The sequence below is a fragment of the Micrasema longulum genome, unplaced genomic scaffold (assembly GCF_059751315.1).
Source record: "Micrasema longulum isolate JH-2025_06_02 unplaced genomic scaffold, ASM5975131v1 h1tg000044l, whole genome shotgun sequence".
Lineage (NCBI taxonomy): Eukaryota > Metazoa > Arthropoda > Insecta > Trichoptera > Brachycentridae > Micrasema > Micrasema longulum.
In genome coordinates, this window is record NW_028277251.1 from 103,837 (window position 1) to 121,768 (window position 17,932).

Sequence of the window (17,932 nt, forward strand, 5' to 3'; positions counted from 1 at the left end):
TTATAATAGTACATACATAACAGGAAGCCTGGTTATGTTTGTAGACCTCTGTAAAAGAGATCATGGATATAAGAGACCTCTTTATAAGAGAAAAATGTCCCGGTCCCATGGGCTCTTTCATATCAAGGTTCGAATGTAAAACAAAAGACAGATACAAAAAAACTAATGCTGTTTTAAAAATACCATAAATGCTTGGCCATAGTGGCGAGCGTTTTGCGGCGCGGCGTGGCGGGGGCGCGGTGAACTCAAACATATGGTAAAAAGTGTAGTGTTCATAGTGACAATAATATAGCCAAGCACTCAATGGCATACTGTTTAATGTCATGCACAACATCAACGAAAAAAAAACAAAAGAGGAATAATTATTATTAACTGGAAAAAAAATCATTTTACAGCAGAATCTAATTGGAGGCATTTTGTTAGCTATTATTTAAAAGGCCGACGTTTTTCATTATCACCAAAGAGTTTATACAATTAATAATCTCACTTTAGGGAATCGCCCTCAGAAAACAATTGTGAACTAAAACTGAAAAATGTGAAATCATCTTCTTACAGAAAATGTTAACAGTACTTTCTCAGTAATCTGCCACCCTAAAAACCAGGCAAGTGTCCAATTAGTGAAAATGGAGTATTATAGTAAATCATAATCATTCCCTTTCCTCACCTAATGGTGCATAGGGCACTGTATTGGTACACCAATCGCACCGTATCTTGATCATTTTTGTTACATTAAGGTAAAATTATCAGTCTCAAGCTTCAGGTGCTAGTTAAAGGACTCTGAAATAATATTCTAGAGTAAAAACACCTTTTTTAATAAATATTTCATGTCAACCATTTTAGAAATCGAACCTCTTGCATAAAAAGCAAACTAAAGAAAAAACTATGATCAAATTCAAAACAGATATTTCGTAAAAACAGTTTTTACTGAGGAATTTTTGTGAGGATTTGACTGTATGAGCTGCAGTCTGTTGACAATTATTACCTTCGTCATGAGAATCCAACCCTTTTGATATATTTATAAGCTTGTCTTGAGTAACAAGTTGCCCACATTCCTCAGAACTTTATGCTATCCATTATTCTAAAACATTTAGCATTAGTTCTGAGTTTTCTGTCACCCTCTGAATCGATTAGTCTAAAGGAACTAAGTCATAGGCACAAAGCGGATTACTGAATTCGACTTATATAATTATTATAGAGACTGATTTTGTGCTTTCAACTAGTAAAAATAACGGCCGATTATAGTAGTTGTCCGATAATCGAGCGGCAGATTACTGAGAGAGTACTGTAATGACATTTTCTATTTATCTCTTTCACTGGACAAGCCTATATTGAACGAGAAAAAATATATATTCATTAATTTATGCCACATTTAATTCGGTGGAACTAGAATAGCCTCAAAATAAGATTGGAAAGCAATTTCTTTCGGTGATTTTTGGTACAACTAAATAAATATCTGCATTTAAAAAAAAAACTGTGGTTTGAATATGATTGTATTGAGTCTAAGAGGATACACATTTAACTCAAATACACTAAATTTTAATAACTTTTTCGCATACAGTATTTCTGTACAATGTTCCCATTTTTATATAATTGACCTTTTGAGATTGAAACAGCAACTTTCTAAAACACTCTTTACTATAAATCTTTATAGAGAAAAAAAGCAAAGAAGCGTTTTATTTCATTTACCAAAATAGATAAATTCAAAATTCAAAATACGATTCAGAACTCAGCATAACCCTATTTACAATGGTAACGATAGACAAAACATTAACTAACCTCTATCAAAACATTATTTTTAATATTTTACAACTGTAAATTATTTTTTTTTAAAGCAAAGAAATTAGAATTACAGGTGACATTGTCCGTTCGGGTAATTATTTACCATTTAAAAAATATATGGAAATATCTGATTATGAATGTCACTAGCTTAAAACAATTTAGGAACGCATTCCATAAATCTATTATTTTTTGTATGAGTAGGTACTCTTTGGCTGGCTAGTATTATTTTATTAGTGAAAACACTGCGAATATGGAAACTCTACCAAATTCAAAAGTTTAACCAATGACTTTTAGACTCGATGCCTTGGAACTGGTGTTAAAAAATTAAGACCACAGTAGGCAGATTCGACAATCACAAACATGTTATGCATTATCTGAAATATTTAAGTGCGCATTTGGTACAATCAAGGTGCATTAATATTATTTAACAATTACCTCACAGCTAGAAAATCGCTTTTGACTATAAAAATGTTATTCAACATTTGTGTTAGCTATTGCATTCATTACTAAAGTATAAAAAATATAAAGCACATTGTTAGAAGTCTAATGGTTTGTAAACAATCTTTTCTGTCATGCGATATTGTCAAAAATTTGACAGAATTATGTACGATAGATTGTTTTAAAGTTGATTATGGCCTACCTGTGACGCCATCTTGATTCCAGAATCTGGGGCAAGTAGTATATTAGTATCGGTTACACCCGATCTAGTGTTTTAACATACAATAGCACTTACTAAGCTATAGATTTAATGATAACACCGAAAAGATTTGAAAGATGCAGACATCAAACGTTTTTCTAAATAATCTAGAAGCTTCTGCGATTCAAAGAGATCTTATATGGCCTAGTTCATACCTACCTATGTAACACCTAAAGCAACGTGCTGGTTTACATCTATCTAATCAATCAATATATTTTGTGTTCACTTTTTATTAATATAATTTACAAACGATTGCGATTAATTAACAACTTTAAAACCATTAGAACAACATCATTATATATTATATTTCATATTCATTTATACGTAATGAAATCCGCAGTTTTCCAAAATAGTGATAATGTAAATACATATATAGAATAATTTTTTAACATACGAGTATACTTTTCTATCATCACAAAATATACGACTCAAAACCATAGAAAAAATCAAATTTATCAGAACGTCATGTTGTTTTTTGCCAACAAAAATATTTCTCACCACAGATAAGTTCACGCTAAAAATGTCGATGTTGATTTAAGCAGTAATGACGTAAATTTAAATGTAAAATAAGAATCCATTCATCTTTCATGCAATCACACCATAATATACAATTTAACAATAAAGAAATATAACTTTACATAGTAATTAGTATTTTACATAGTGATATAAGAATTTCGCCAATGCCTTCATTGGAATATTACATTGAATAGAAATTGTATTCATTAGTAGAATTCTTTTAATACCAACTTATAATACTCGGATAATTCAAAATGTCACAAAATAACTTAACATATTACGACAGAGATGGAGAACATTTCAAAGAAAATATGGAAGTCAAGGCATTTACAGGGCATCTGTCATTGGCCACTTAACACATCGTATAACATTCACCATTTTGCCTGTGTTTGAACATTCATTTTTCTTAAATTCTTCTATCGGTTGATTTTAGTGGAATTAAAGAGCTGAAACCTTTAGATTCATCTGATTGAATTATTTTACAATTTTAATTAAGGATAACGGAAAATGCTATACAGTGAGTAAAGTGGTCATTAAAACCAGCCAATGACAATTCATAAGCCCTGTAACTGCCTAGACTTCCATTTCTCCTCTAAAATGTACTTCATCCATGTTGAAATTTGTTAATCTTAATAACTCCTCACAGGGTAAAATCCAGTTTTTTGTCCACAAACATTTGGACAAACTTGTATGAAATCAAATATTGATATTATCTGGGTCATAACGAGAACATGTCTTATTGATTAAGCAGCCCTTGCACCAAACACTAGGCATCTCTGTTGCATAACATTTCAAGTCTACAAAAATGTAGAACTAACAGTATTCAGCATATTAAATGGTATAATTATCGATGCACCATCACTACCGAGACCAATATTCCGACCTGTAGGTTTAGAATAGATGGAGTGCTGTTCCTCGATGAGCATAGAAAAAACTGTGTTATCGATGCACCAATGTCCCGGTTTTATCATATTGTAAACTCCAGATAAAATCTGGAGTTTTTCGGTTTAAGTCTATCACGATTTAAACGAGCACTGAATAAATAATCCAGATGTTGTTTTGTTGATAAATGTTTTATCTATGCCCTATTGTTTTTTTTTGTTTTGTCTCTCAATGCCTGCGGCTTAGATCTAAAAGGGCCAATATCAGATTTCACATTTTTCTTGCCAACATTTTGTAGAGGATCGATGTCAATCAAAAAAATATACATTTAATTAACTATTTTACATGCTCATACATATATATCTTAATGTTTTATATTAATTTTAGTTATTAAAAAAGTCAAAGAGTTCATTATAATGACACAAAATGGCTAAATAATTACTCTCCTGTAATATTACGATTTACTAAATTGGCCCTTTTAGATTTTATTTTATTTTAATAAAATAAAAAATATCTGTTGATAAAATATGTAAATTCTGGCACATATCAACGATATAAGATTTTAGAAACCATGTAAATATTTTTTTTTTATTATCTCAAACCTTCGATGTAAAGATGTCTCGACTAATTAAATGAACTGAATCTATGAATATCTGAATTAGAGCATAGATACCGGTTTTCGATAGTATCGAAAAACTGAAATATCGGTCCAGAAATGCGATATTGACTTCTCTATTACCGGGATTTTGATATTAGAAGAGATTTTCATTATTTTGTCTTGTTTTAAAGATTCAAATTTCAAACGTGATTCTTTGTCACGCCATACGCCAATCCGCTCATTTAACTGATCAGAATGCTGATTTCGTTCAACCAAACTCCGTCGGTGGCGACAGTAGCTTCCTAGCGACAACACGCTGAATATTTTTTATATTATTTAATGCTTACAGACTTGCTTAAAATTTCCTAATTTTGCTATCATTTGTATTACTTATTCTGTTTTGTTGAATTTGTTAAAAAACATAACATAGTGTGTTTTAAGAAATGTCTTTGTTTGTTAGGTTAAAGATGTTACCTACCTAAGCTTAAATTGAAGTTGAAGACCTCAAAAGTAACAGTGAGTTTAAATAATTATTGTTGATTTACTCTGAAACACTTTTATTTCTGGTATTTCCATCTTTTACAACAATTTTAACCTGAAAACTGAATTCGGTGAAGTAAAAAATGTTATGATTTTAAAGTATTTATTTCAATATTTAACACAAATATCAAGAAAATATCGAAATACCGGGTTTCCGATACTTGAAATTGTAATATCGTAGAATATCAGTATTAGAAAAATGGTCCGATAGCTTATGCTGTAATCTAAAATATCACTGAATATGTAAAACATGGTGTGGTATTTATTTCTGATAAATTATAGGTTAAGTATTAATAAATAATTATCAAATAAAAACTAGCCGTTGGAGTTAAATATAAAGGTGATTCAATTACTGGTATTAGAATACAAAACAAAAAAATCACATCAAGTTTGTAAGCACATTTTAGTTTTTTTAAGGATAAAAGTCAAAATATTAATAAGACTGTAATAATTTGTTAGCTACAATTGTAATCAATCCTTTCAGCCCCGGTTTCAAATAACGTCTTAATACATTGACAACGGTAAAATCAGAAGTGAAATATTCAAAAAGGTAAGAAAGTTATGACATGTGTCCATATGGGTGGACCCAATGAGAAAATAGAGTCTGCGAATGCCAAGTGTTTTAGAGAGTCGTCTTGATTATGTCAAAATAATTTTCAACCCGAAGTTTAAGATTTATTAACTCCTGTACCAACCGAATTTAAAATGCGGCAAGTTTATTTTTTTATTACTGGTATCCCTATTTTTTTCTGCTTATGTTAGTAGTCGACATTACACAAAAAAAATTATTCTTAAGTTTGACGACAAACGTTTTGGAACAAAGTTCCATTGCCCTTATAAATGATATTTTAAGCAAGTTTTAAATATATTTCACTAATATTTAAGTAATTCGATTGAATAGACATATATTGGAAGATAATTTATATTAATAGTTTAATGAATTTTGTAGATTAATTATCAGTTTGAAAGCCAGTGTCCAAAAGATAATAAAAAATACACAAATGAAAAAAAATATTTTAGTATATTTATTTCCACAGGGATTTATTCAGGTCTGAAAGGGTTAATGACTATTTGATTTTTCTTATTAAACCATTTAAAATAAATATTTGATTAAAATCACTAACTAAAAAAACTTTTCAACCATTTCGGAAGACAGCCGTTCCTTTGTCAAGGCGTATAAACAAACAAATTTATATTAATATTAATTTGAAGCAATAATTTTGTCACTAATGAATACAATATCTCCACAAATATTTAATTGATTGTTTTATATGCTTCACATAAAGTTATGAAAAAATAATCGAGTGACTTTTTTTTGTTGAAGAGGAATCAATGTTGTAAGCAACTTTATTTTTCCAGTAAATTAGTGATTTTAAACAAATTGTTTGGTCAAAACATAATTTGGGTGATAACAAGTTTTTTTTAGACACATTCAAAACACTTTGTCAGTTCATTACAGGGTGGCAAAAACAAAATGGTGTTATTCCGTTATAAGCGTACATCGTTTTTTATATGATTATTGAGCGGTAAGTATTATTGCATCGACTTTTCGCCATATTGCAAAGAGGGTAATCCAAGACACATTAAGAGAATTCTGATAGAAGCCATTTTGTGACCACTTAAACCAGCCAATGACATGGCTAAATTAGATTGATCATCCGTTAGGTTCCCATCCGCTGTAGATTGAGTTTTTCAGAGTTATTATGCCGTGACTGTAAGGAAAGTAATTTGATTTGAGGGATTCTCAGGTCAAAATCCTGAAAACGGAAATCAGTGGAGATTAGTTCGTCCTGTGAATTAGTGGTTGGAGCGAGCATGCATGATGTATCAGGATCAATTTGATGAAATGTTTATAAGACGAGTTTTCGCACTGCAATGTCGTCTTTTGCTTAATGTAACATGACGAGATACAGCACTGTTTCCAGAGGATTTTTTTAGGACAGTCTTTTAATCCTTTATAGGACATTTAAAACAAAGTGGTACATACATATACCAGTAGAATTGGGGTCTTCATTTTCAATAACTTTGAATGAATGATAAGTCTTATATCACAAGAGTATCGTAATAACGTACACTGGTAGATCAGTCTATCACTCGGATTTTCAAATGCAATTTTATTATCTTTAAAAAAAAAAACATATTACGTTCGCAAGACGTAAATCAATGCAAAATATGTGTCCAAAGATTTGAGAGCTAGACATTTTTTTTAATTTTTGTAATTTTCTAGGAGTTAACAGATTAATTGAATGTCAGTTATTTCTTATAGGAAAAATTGTTTCTATATTCGTTAGACCCCCGGGAAAAGATTAATGACAACTATAGGAGAATGCAAACTGTATAAGAACAGTAGGTGCCAAGTTAGAAAACTAGATATGACGATTTATCTTCCACACTCTACACAGCAAAATATCCCGGCAAAACTCAATCGGCACCTGTCAACAGGGGTTTACTGCTGTGGATGATCCTCTTTGCGGGTGTTTTACAGAAGCGAGCGAGTGTTTGCGGAGTTGGTTTACTTGAAGCGGGCGAAGGCGTTGCCGAGTTCGTTCATGGCCACGTTGGTGACGGCCTGGCCGACCGCCTGGTTCACCTGCTGCCGCATGTGCGGGGGCAGCTGCCCCATCACGGCGGCCGCGGTCGCCGCGTTGCCCCCCGGCCTCCTTTGCAAACGGGAAATTGGAAGATAAGTCCCGAGCCACCAATCGGTAATGCTAATATAATAGGTGGGAGGATTTGTAACGGGTTCGAATCTAACCTAACCTAACCTAACCGCCCATTGGAAATGTAGAAAAAGTTCGTAAAATATATGATGTGGAATGCAGGTTATTGCGACAGGTTTGGCCCTAACCATCAATCGGTAATGTGGAATGTAGGTTATTGTAACAGGTTTGAACCTACCCTAACCTAATTACCAATTAGTAATGTTACTAAGGTCTGTGTATGATGTGGAATGTATTTGAACCTAATTCAACCTTACTTTCAACTGATAATTTCAATAAAGTCTGTAAATATGTGAAATGTATGATATAACAGGATTGAAATTAACAATGTTAGTTATCGTATCAAGTTTGAACCTAACCTAACGACCAATTGGGAAAGTCAATCAAGTTCGAGAAATTGAGGAGTGAAAGTAAAAGTTCAGCCTAACAAAACCAATTCTCTGTTCAAGTGATATGTCCGAGGAAAGTTGCTGAATTTTTGTAATCTAATTTTTATATGATTTATTAATGTCGTAAATAACCATGTTAGAAAATGAGTGTAACAAGTTAAATAAATCGATAGACGATTCTATGACCATAAAAAGATGCCAAATTTTAGTTTTTATCTTTTAATAAAATGAACCTAACCTAACCTAACCTACACCACCAGTTGATAATTTCTTCATAAAGATGCGAAATAGTTGCTTTACTAACCTAACCTAACCACCTATCGACAATGTAAATAGACTGTTGTTAGTATCTTGTAACAAGTGAAACTAGTCTTACCTAAATTATTTGCTAACCTACATGTATTTTTTTAATTAGTTTGAAAGTTTGCAGATCAATTCTGACCACAAATCAAGCTGTTTAAGATGGATCCTAACAAAAAAATTACATCAAACAGATTCATAGTTAAAATACATGTTATTATTTCTTTATATTAATATTATATCAGTATTATAAAAACAGTAAGGAATAAATATAAAGATTTTGAGGTTTTAATAAGATTCTACAGGGTTTGGGCAAAATAAAAATATATATCATAAATGTTAGCGACTCGGTGGAACTTTGAAATAAAATTTAAAAAAACATAAATACAAATGAAATAAAAGATGTACGAAAAATAAAATTAATAAAGATAATTGTGATTATGTTAGTACAGAAAGATTAGCAGTAAAGTTAGGTTATTTTAATCAATAAAATATAGATTTTTCATACTTTGTGGTTAGGTTAGGTTGATGATTTATATCATGTAAGGTTAGTTTTTAAACTAGCGTTAGGTTTGACACCCATTTTAGGTCCGGTTAGATTAGAAATTTTATTACTAGACTGATTTTTAACGAGATTGATCTCAAATGGTTCCCACATAAAAAAGCCATTTTTTTGTTAACAATCACACATTTTTACAAAAACAAAATTATGGCAGTTTTAATTAACAACGTGTATTATAAACAGGTTAATGGTTTATATTTTAAATGTGAATTATAAAAAGGTTTATTGTATTTTATTCAAAAGTAAATCATTTTGTTAATTTTTTACCATATCGACAGTTCCAGTACAATATGTCGGGACCCATAAAAAATATTACTTAAGTATTCAGAAATGCTTAAAAATGTATTCTTTGTGCACACAAAAAAAAAGTCGTAGCACACAAAAATTCTTTGACTTAAAAGCGATGTCATAAAATCAGTGCTCCAAAAATTAGGACACAATATGTCCAAATCCCACTTAACAACAATATGTCTCAACATCGGTAATGATAAATACTTTTTTAATTATTAAAACAATGCTAACCAATGATAACCAGAATTAAAGCAGGGTGTTTTAAGGTGTTGTTACCACACCAATTGAACGTAGTTATGCAGAAAGCAGTCAGTCCACAATTTTGAACAAGTGAGATTTGTTGTTATCGGATGCAGTAAGGTCAATTCTATGTTCTGCTGCAAACTTCCAGACCATTTTAATACAAAAAACTGTAATAATCAATCACCTTTTGAAAATGGTGTCTATCTCAAAAATGGCATTTCTCAATTTGCAGAAAACACACACTAAACTAGAAAACTCTTACGGTACTTCATCAATAAATCAATAAAACTGGTCAAATGCATAATTGCATTCTTGTTTGTTCTATTAATAAAACTTATGTATTTATTTGTTAAAGTCAAAAACATTCCAAATGTTGTGTAGATTCGATTATTCACCCTTTTCACAAAAGTGCTATTATCTCAGTTTCACTTTTCTATGGCTGGTTCAATTTAACCATCGATCGGCGGTTGATCCATGACTGATCGGTGTTTTGTCGACCGGTATCTGCCGATCAGCCACAGCTACCACGATCGGCCACAACTTACTAATTAAGATAAGAGAGAAAACATTTTTACGCACTTCTGTAAAATTAGGTAAATGTGGGTTGCGACAGTTTGCGCTATAAACCGTCGTTATATTAAATTCGCCAAGTTGACATTGGCGTACTGTTAAAAATATTCCATTGAAGGCATTAAAAGCGACATTATTGATATATATGTTAGATGTACAAGATACAAGAAACTACATATTGCTAGCCCAAAGCAAGAGTGAGATAAACTTTTTGATCTTGAGATACACATGCAGATATGTAAAAAATAAATTAATGTTTTCAAATAATAAAATAATGTAAATGTAAAAATATAGTATTCATAATCTGCACCAAATAATTTAATTCAGTCCAGACCCTTTGCACATCTCAAAGTCCGATTATCTCAGAGCGTGTTCTTCAGAGATATCACACTGTTGCTTTGGGCTAGCGATACACACAATATTAATTCAAAAGCACAAATACAGTTGTGTTTGCAATGCAAACATACATATATATATCGTCGACGGCAATCAATCACCGCATACGTAATACCACCCAGTTACGTCATAAATATATTCAAACATTACAAGGAAAAACAAAAAATCCATAATTTTACTGAACACAGATAAAATAAACCTATTGATTTCTTTCTTCGAAAATGGCCAAATTTGAGTTAGGCAGTGATGGATTGCGGTCGATGATATATTTCTTAATTCATATATAATATTGTTATATAAAAATTAGTAATTTTTATAATTACACCACCCACACAAACAAAAGTGTTCTTAAGCATTTTTAATTTTTGAAAATAAATTTTAATAAAACATTTTGATATTTGGGTCACTTGATGCGAATGACCGCCCTAAAATAGGGAATCATTTTGAACTTTGGACTTCTGATTTAGAGTCCGCGACATTATCGGGAAACAACCAGGTGAAGCGTCCAAATAATATTATGATGATTTGAATGAACGACTTGTTTTTTTGTAGCATTTATGGAGGATACAAGAATGTGTTTTTAGTGGCTATGTGTCTAATCAAAAATGCTGGTTTTAAAGTTACCTTGTTTAAGCAATTACCCTACTAGTTAGTGTTGGCATCACATGGTGTTCTGAATGTTGTTTTTAAATCTGTGTCCAGAACAATTTTTCATAGTTTGTCATTGTAGTGTCAAAGTCCATTGTATGGTCTCTTTTACAGTCCTGCATTTGTCCTTTTGCTTTTTTAATTTGATAGTGTTGTTGCTACTACGCGCTTCAGAAACGATTACGGTCCAAACTAATATGAAAAAATACTAAAAAAACTCTGATCCTCCAATATTGACATATGCCTCCGAAACCTGGGTTATGACAAGGAACATTGAGGGAACTATTGCAGCTTTCGAAAGAAGAACACCCAGAGTTCTATATGGCCCTGTGAGAAAAGACAACCATCGGCGTCGTCGCCACGGTAGGAAGCTGTATGAAATCTACAGAGCGCCCGATGTAATCAACTCCATCAAGGTGCGCGGCTGGCCATATAAATTTGAAATTGTGAAGTAAGAAACATTCACAATATTTTGAATAATCCCACTTCGCCTGTTTCTCTGAGAGAGCTCTTCCAACCTCTATCACAACATGGACTATCTGTTCGTTCTAGTAACGAGAGAACCCCTTTAATACCCTTTCATCGCTCTAATTTTCTAGCCTCCTCTTTCACAGTAGTAGCTGCTCGACTGTGGAATAATCTACCCACTAATGTTAAAGACGCCCCTTCTATATTTACATTTATGTCAAGATTGAAATGTCACTATCTAAATATTTAAGTTGTTCCTTTAGCCTTTTTCTTTCCTTCCCATCCCCTTTTCTCTCTTCATAGTATAGTGTTAATTTTTCGTGTATTTTTATTTTCTTAATCTTTGTTTTTAATGATTCAATATGTCCATGTACTAGTAATTTTCTCAAACTGAACGGTTTGGGTAGGTAGGAAGAAATTGCTTTAAGGCAATATGCCCGCCCTTATATGTATATTAACTGTGTATGTATAAAAAGTGTTAAATAAATAAAAAAATAATTAGAATGGAGGACGAAAACCCCATAAAACTCCCAATTATCTCTGTGCCGCAAGGACGACGGAGAACAGGAAGGCCCAAAGTGCAACGGATGGACCGCATCAGTGCGGATACGACAATGTTGGAAGTGAGGAACGGGAGAGGAAGGGCAGCAGACCGGCAAGAGGGGAGGAGACTCGTGGATACAGCCAAGGCCCACCGGGGGCTGTGAAGCTTATGATGATGAGTGTTGTTGTCTGGTATTATATTTGTGTATGTCAGCATTTTAAGTAGCTGTTAAGTCACTGTCTTGTGTTTCCCGGTGCAAATTACCGCATTGCAGCACAGAATTATGCAAAAAATTCCATCGACAATTTTCTAAATAAATTTTAGTACTAATAAATTTTAAGTAAGGTTTTGCCATAATGTTGATTCCAACATCAGATTACATCTAGGTTAATTCTGAAATGTATGGAAGACATGGACATACACTTTTGCATATGAGGATGGCGTTAAGAATACATAAACTTTGAATTTCGTTAACAGAATCACATTTTTCCAAAATATCTAGCTAAGTTATTTGACTTATCGTACTGGCCTTACATATTATTCAAATGAAAATTGGACACTAGAGGAATGGCGATTTAAAAGAACAAAGAGTGAAGGTACTTTTGTTATAATAAAATAAAAAATAGAAAGTTATACACAAAGATGTTTGAATTTAGATCATCATCGTCCCCTTTTGGCACCTAATGGTGCATAGGGCACTGCTTTGGTACACAACCGCAGCGGATCTTGATCATTTTTGAGAAAATCAAGGCGATGTATTAAATTCAGTTATGAGTTAACCGTAAACTTGCGCTTCATAAGGAAGAGGTCTGGAGAAACGATCATGTGGCCATTTATACCGCCGACTCTTAGATGTATCCATTTATATTACAAATGATTACCGATGTGGTATCGGTTGGGAGAGACCATATACTTTCGATTCAAACATATTTTGGTAATGTGAAAAATATAATCTAATACTTTCATTAATATTTAATTTTTTGCTAATATTGCATGCAAAGTAAAATGCTTAAGTGATTTGAATTTTAAGAAGTTTACTATACAAAACTAAGATTATATTACAAGTGCAATTCAATTCAAGGCTAGTTGTTACAACTAAACTTAAATATTTATAAACACACGCTCCAAAACCATTTTCAATATAATTACATAGAATACATACATTGAAATGATTTTAAAATATTATACATATTTTTAATGACGTAAAATTGATGGAATAAATTTTCACGTAGATTTCTGACAATCCTCTTATTCATTACTGGAATATCATGAATATTTTAATGACAAAATTTGGTTTGAAAACTAAAACATTTGTAATGTATTTATTTTTCTCGTATTAACAACCCTATAACCCCTTTAAATTAATATATTCAGCTCTGTTACAACTAATATAATGTGTATAGGTACAATATTTTGATGTAGTTATAATAAGATACATAAAATCCAACCACGCGCACAACAAATATGTTAGTTACAAAATGGTTGTGAAATAACAAGTTCACAATCTATTTGTCGGGAGATATTTTAATCTTGAAACGTATTGCGAGCATCAGAAAACGCACAATAATTTTGCAAAGTAAAAATCCATTATTTTCCCCATCAAATCGCTGTCTTATTGGTGAAAAATACTTAAATTTTTTGCAACGATTTCTTTTGAAGTTGCTGATTTATATTTCAAGGTTTTAATAATAAACCTATCTAAATAAATGATGGCACTATGACGGACAGATGTATTGTCACTTATCTCAAAACTACGATTTTTTTTTTTGCCAATAGGATGGCAAAATACCCTCTTGAATCGTGGGTTCTTTCTTAGCGATATGTTTAAAGAAATTGACATATTGCGGTCACATGTCAATACATTTATGAAAATGTAATGTATACACACAAAACTATTAATGACTTTAAAAGAAATAGAGATGTCCGTAGTATTAACACTAGGAATAAAGAAAGGCTAGCTGTGCCCACTACTAGGCTTTAAAAAAATTGTAATTATTTCAAGGAAACTGTATACGCTTCTACAACAAAATACTGATTAATATTCAAGCTTTGTCAACAAGCAAATTCAAAAGAAACACAAGCTGTTTAGAAAAGGCTGTTTTAGAAGAGAAAACAGCATGGCGATGAATTTAAGTTTTTGGCATTGAATTATTGTAAATTTGAGTTGAATAAGTATAATTGGTCGACGTTTGAAGGAGATTCTGCGAATCAGAAGTGAAAAATAAAATTCTAAATTTTAATTTTAATTTGAAATTTGATTTGACATAATTTCTAATGCTCCTATGTGACACCTCTTTGATGCGCACAATGTTGAAAAACTTGTAGACATTCAGAAAAAAAAGTATTTACATTACGTATATTAATTTAAAAGTTATTTTCTACGCCCCCGTCAGGCTTTTTTTAATTCCGCAAAAGTTGAATTGAATTAATTAACACTCTTAAAAAAAGATGAATATTAACTTTTTTCTGTTTCTACTTGTTTTTCGAAACCACATTTTAAGATTAAATATCCCTCGTATTAGCCCAATCGAAAGTAGTTTCATTACATAAAATACAAAAAACATGTTTTAAGAAACAAATGAAGCGTGGGAGTGGAAAATACGGTGTGGATAAATGATTACAAACATTACAATTTTAAACACAAAATGGCCGCATCGTTATCCATGCGGAAAAAATAATGTTAGTCTTGATTTTGGGAGTTTGTTGATTAACGCCGTCTGAAACAGAACGGACAAACAACATTTTACACAATCTCAGAGAGATAAAGCACATTCCACTACACATAGAATTATTAGTCTATGAAATGGGAGAAAATTAAAAGAAATAAAATTAAAATTTGTTATTGAAAACTGTCAGTTGAAAACACAAAAGTACTAAAATTATATGTTAGGGTAGGTACCTATAAGAACTCGGTGTATGTGTATTTTTCAAGCCTTTGATTTGCCTGATACACACGCTGGGCATCATCATCCCCCCGCTCGGGGACATGAATATATATAACAAGGGCTAGAATCAATATTCCTCCCTTTAACACGACATTCGGTCAAAGGCGCGAGGATTATTTCTCTGAAATTGTTTCATACGCTTTCCGCAAATAATTAAATTGTTGGTTAGCAAAGAAGCTTTCAAAAAATAAATTTAAATTTGGCTTAAGCGTAGCGTAGCATAGAAGAAATTAAAATTATGTTTGAGTGAAACGTGAACAAATAAAAACAATTGAACATTGTACAGTCCTTTTTAGGACGGGTTATTTTAGTGAGGAAATTATCATTTAAATCAATTATAAATAATCTTCAAAGGAGAATTGAAAATTAACGCGAGCCATAAAAACAATAGTGAGAGTAAACGTTAAGGCACAGATATGAACATAGATCTTTTTTGATATTTGGTTAAATAAAAACATAGCTTTCGATTTCATCAAATTAAAAGTGAAAAGATTTATTTTAGTCAGTTTTGGGATGAATGGCGGAAGATGATATGGTAAGTTATTGTACTATTCCATGAATTAATGTTAAAAGATTTTAATTAACTGTGAAAGTGTTATAAAGAAAAAATACAGAAGAATTCAAACTAAAATAATGTAACAGTTAGTATTTTTAGTTATTAGATAAATTGGCAAAATGGATAAAATCATAATGAATAAGAAAAATATTCATATAAATTGTGGTGAATTACATACACATTATATTATGTAAGTATAAAATATGTGTATCACATGACTTACATACACATAACACATGTTTCGCATGCGTTTAACATGTATAACACAGGGATTACAATTTATCCTTGTCGCAGACTTTGATAATTCATCAAGGACATTGAAATACCCGTATGAAATTTTGTCCATAACATATTGGTACCATTTTACTGACAAAGCCAGCTCGGAATATATATCGTCTTTTGGGTGATCCCGTGTGGGTGGGATTCGTCCTGATTTTTCGGCTACCGTTGCAAGAGCCACCTTCTGGGTGAACTGTGTTGTGTTGAAAACACAATGTGTTTATGTACTGTTAGTTTGTACCGAGTCGCGGTCGGCTGTAGGTACATTAAGTGTCATTTTTGTCGTGTGCGGTGTCAATGATGCGGATTTCCTTTTTCAACATTTCGTGCCTTTATGCCCAAAATTCCCTGACTCTGTCAAACCAAGTCATCGAAAGGGTCGAGAGTTTCGAATACCCGGGAGTATATGTTACATAAAATGGCAGCTTTCAAAAAGAACTGGGAGTGCGGCTAGGAGTAGCAGGCGCCACATTCAACAGTATGAAGGCTGTCTGGAGATCGGATACTTTGTCAGTAACACCTATTCTCCTCTATGGATGCATATCGTGGCACCTCACTAGGGCCCAAAACAGCAAAATTCTGAGTGTTGAGAACAGCTGTCTCGGAAGAATCTCGGGTGTGCGGTGGTTTGACTTTGTGCGGAATGAAGTAATAAGAGAACGGACGCAGAAAACTCCGGTGACAACTGTCATCGAGCGGAGGCGATACGGAGTCTTGCCTACTTTACTACAAGACATTAAGGTTCTCGACATTCTGGACGTCCACTGCTGACTGTTCGTCGGCAGTTCGTGTCAGAACCACGGTACGCGAACCTGACTTGGGAGGATGCGCAGGAGCTGGCAGGCGGATCTTTGTGGACATCATATGCTCCAACTAGGGAGCGACACGGATTAATGATGATGATGGTGCAGGGAACCATTTTGAGTTTAACGGATCACCCAAAAAAGACAATACATATTGATAACAGGGACCATGAAAATCTACGCACCTTTAGGCAAATTAGTAACTCCTGAATAAATGGCAAAAGTGTGTGCAAGATGACTACATGAATTCGTTAAGGTGTGTCTATGTGTGGGTAATTCACCAAAAAAGACTAAAACTAAAAAAAACACAGTTTTTTATATTCGCGGAATGAGACAGACGATTTTGTTTAATATTTGACTACTTATCACTTTTCTTTCATCACATAAATATTAAAAATGATTTCCTCTATTAGTAAATGTGTATGTATCTTTTTAGCATGTGGTATTAAAGGTATTCAATGCTAAAATACATGTTACGGTAAATTTATACAAACAAAAATATAGAATGCAAATCAATAAAGTTAAATTTGTAAATAACTTGCTAAAAACTCTAACTACAACATACCCTCAAAACTTTTAGCATACAGCATATTAGACTTTGAAAACCGCACAGAATAAATTTTAAATACAATAAATTAAATAAAAAATATATTTAAAGTTCCACCTTTTGCAAACAAATAAAATGTATAACAAATAACAGGGTACAAACAATATAAAATGAATGTGTGAATCTATCTTTCAATGGGCTTGCCTGATGAAATTAAAAATAATGTTTTACGACCACGACCTCCGTTTTTTTATTTTACTTACAAAGCAAATTTTTTGTTATATTTACGTGAAACAATCTAATATACAGTGGAATTCGGATATTAGAATCGCAGATAATGTTGGTTATTGCTGTTACGAATCGGGTTGTAGTCCTGTAGTTAGTGTTTCGGACTCACGGACCAAAGGTGTGTGATTCGAATCTCTCTCTACCACAACTCGATTCCATTTTCTAACAGTGAGTTATTTACAAATCGTTGAAAATGGCCCTCAAAATTAAATATTTGGGTAAATCATAAGAACTCAAATATTTATTTTACTAGAAATTAAAAAAAAAAAAAAAACATCTAAATGAACATAATCCACATATTATGATCAAAATTCGCCTAATGTTATCACTTATCTATTAGTGAATAGTTTCAGCCTAGATTTTGGCTCAAA

General features: G+C 32.2%; 1 protein-coding gene across 12 annotated transcripts in view; it reads right to left on the reverse strand.

Annotated features, from left to right (window-relative positions):
- Nucleotides 1-17,932, reverse strand: part of shi (dynamin-1 shibire) — a 70,220-nt gene that overhangs the window by 7,300 nt on the left and 44,988 nt on the right. For 6 of the 12 annotated variants that reach the window (XM_088227786.1, XM_088227756.1, XM_088227778.1 and 3 more), the window contains one exon: nucleotides 7,529-7,672. The exons of 2 other annotated variants lie outside the window; for them this stretch is intronic. In XM_088227786.1, the coding sequence (XP_088083912.1) occupies nucleotides 7,529-7,672 (144 nt within the window). Of the gene's footprint in view, nucleotides 1-6,537; nucleotides 7,673-14,138; nucleotides 14,861-17,932 lie in introns of those variants that run through there. 4 more of the 12 variants (XM_088227840.1, XM_088227831.1, XM_088227821.1 and 1 more) reach the window with 2 other exon arrangements.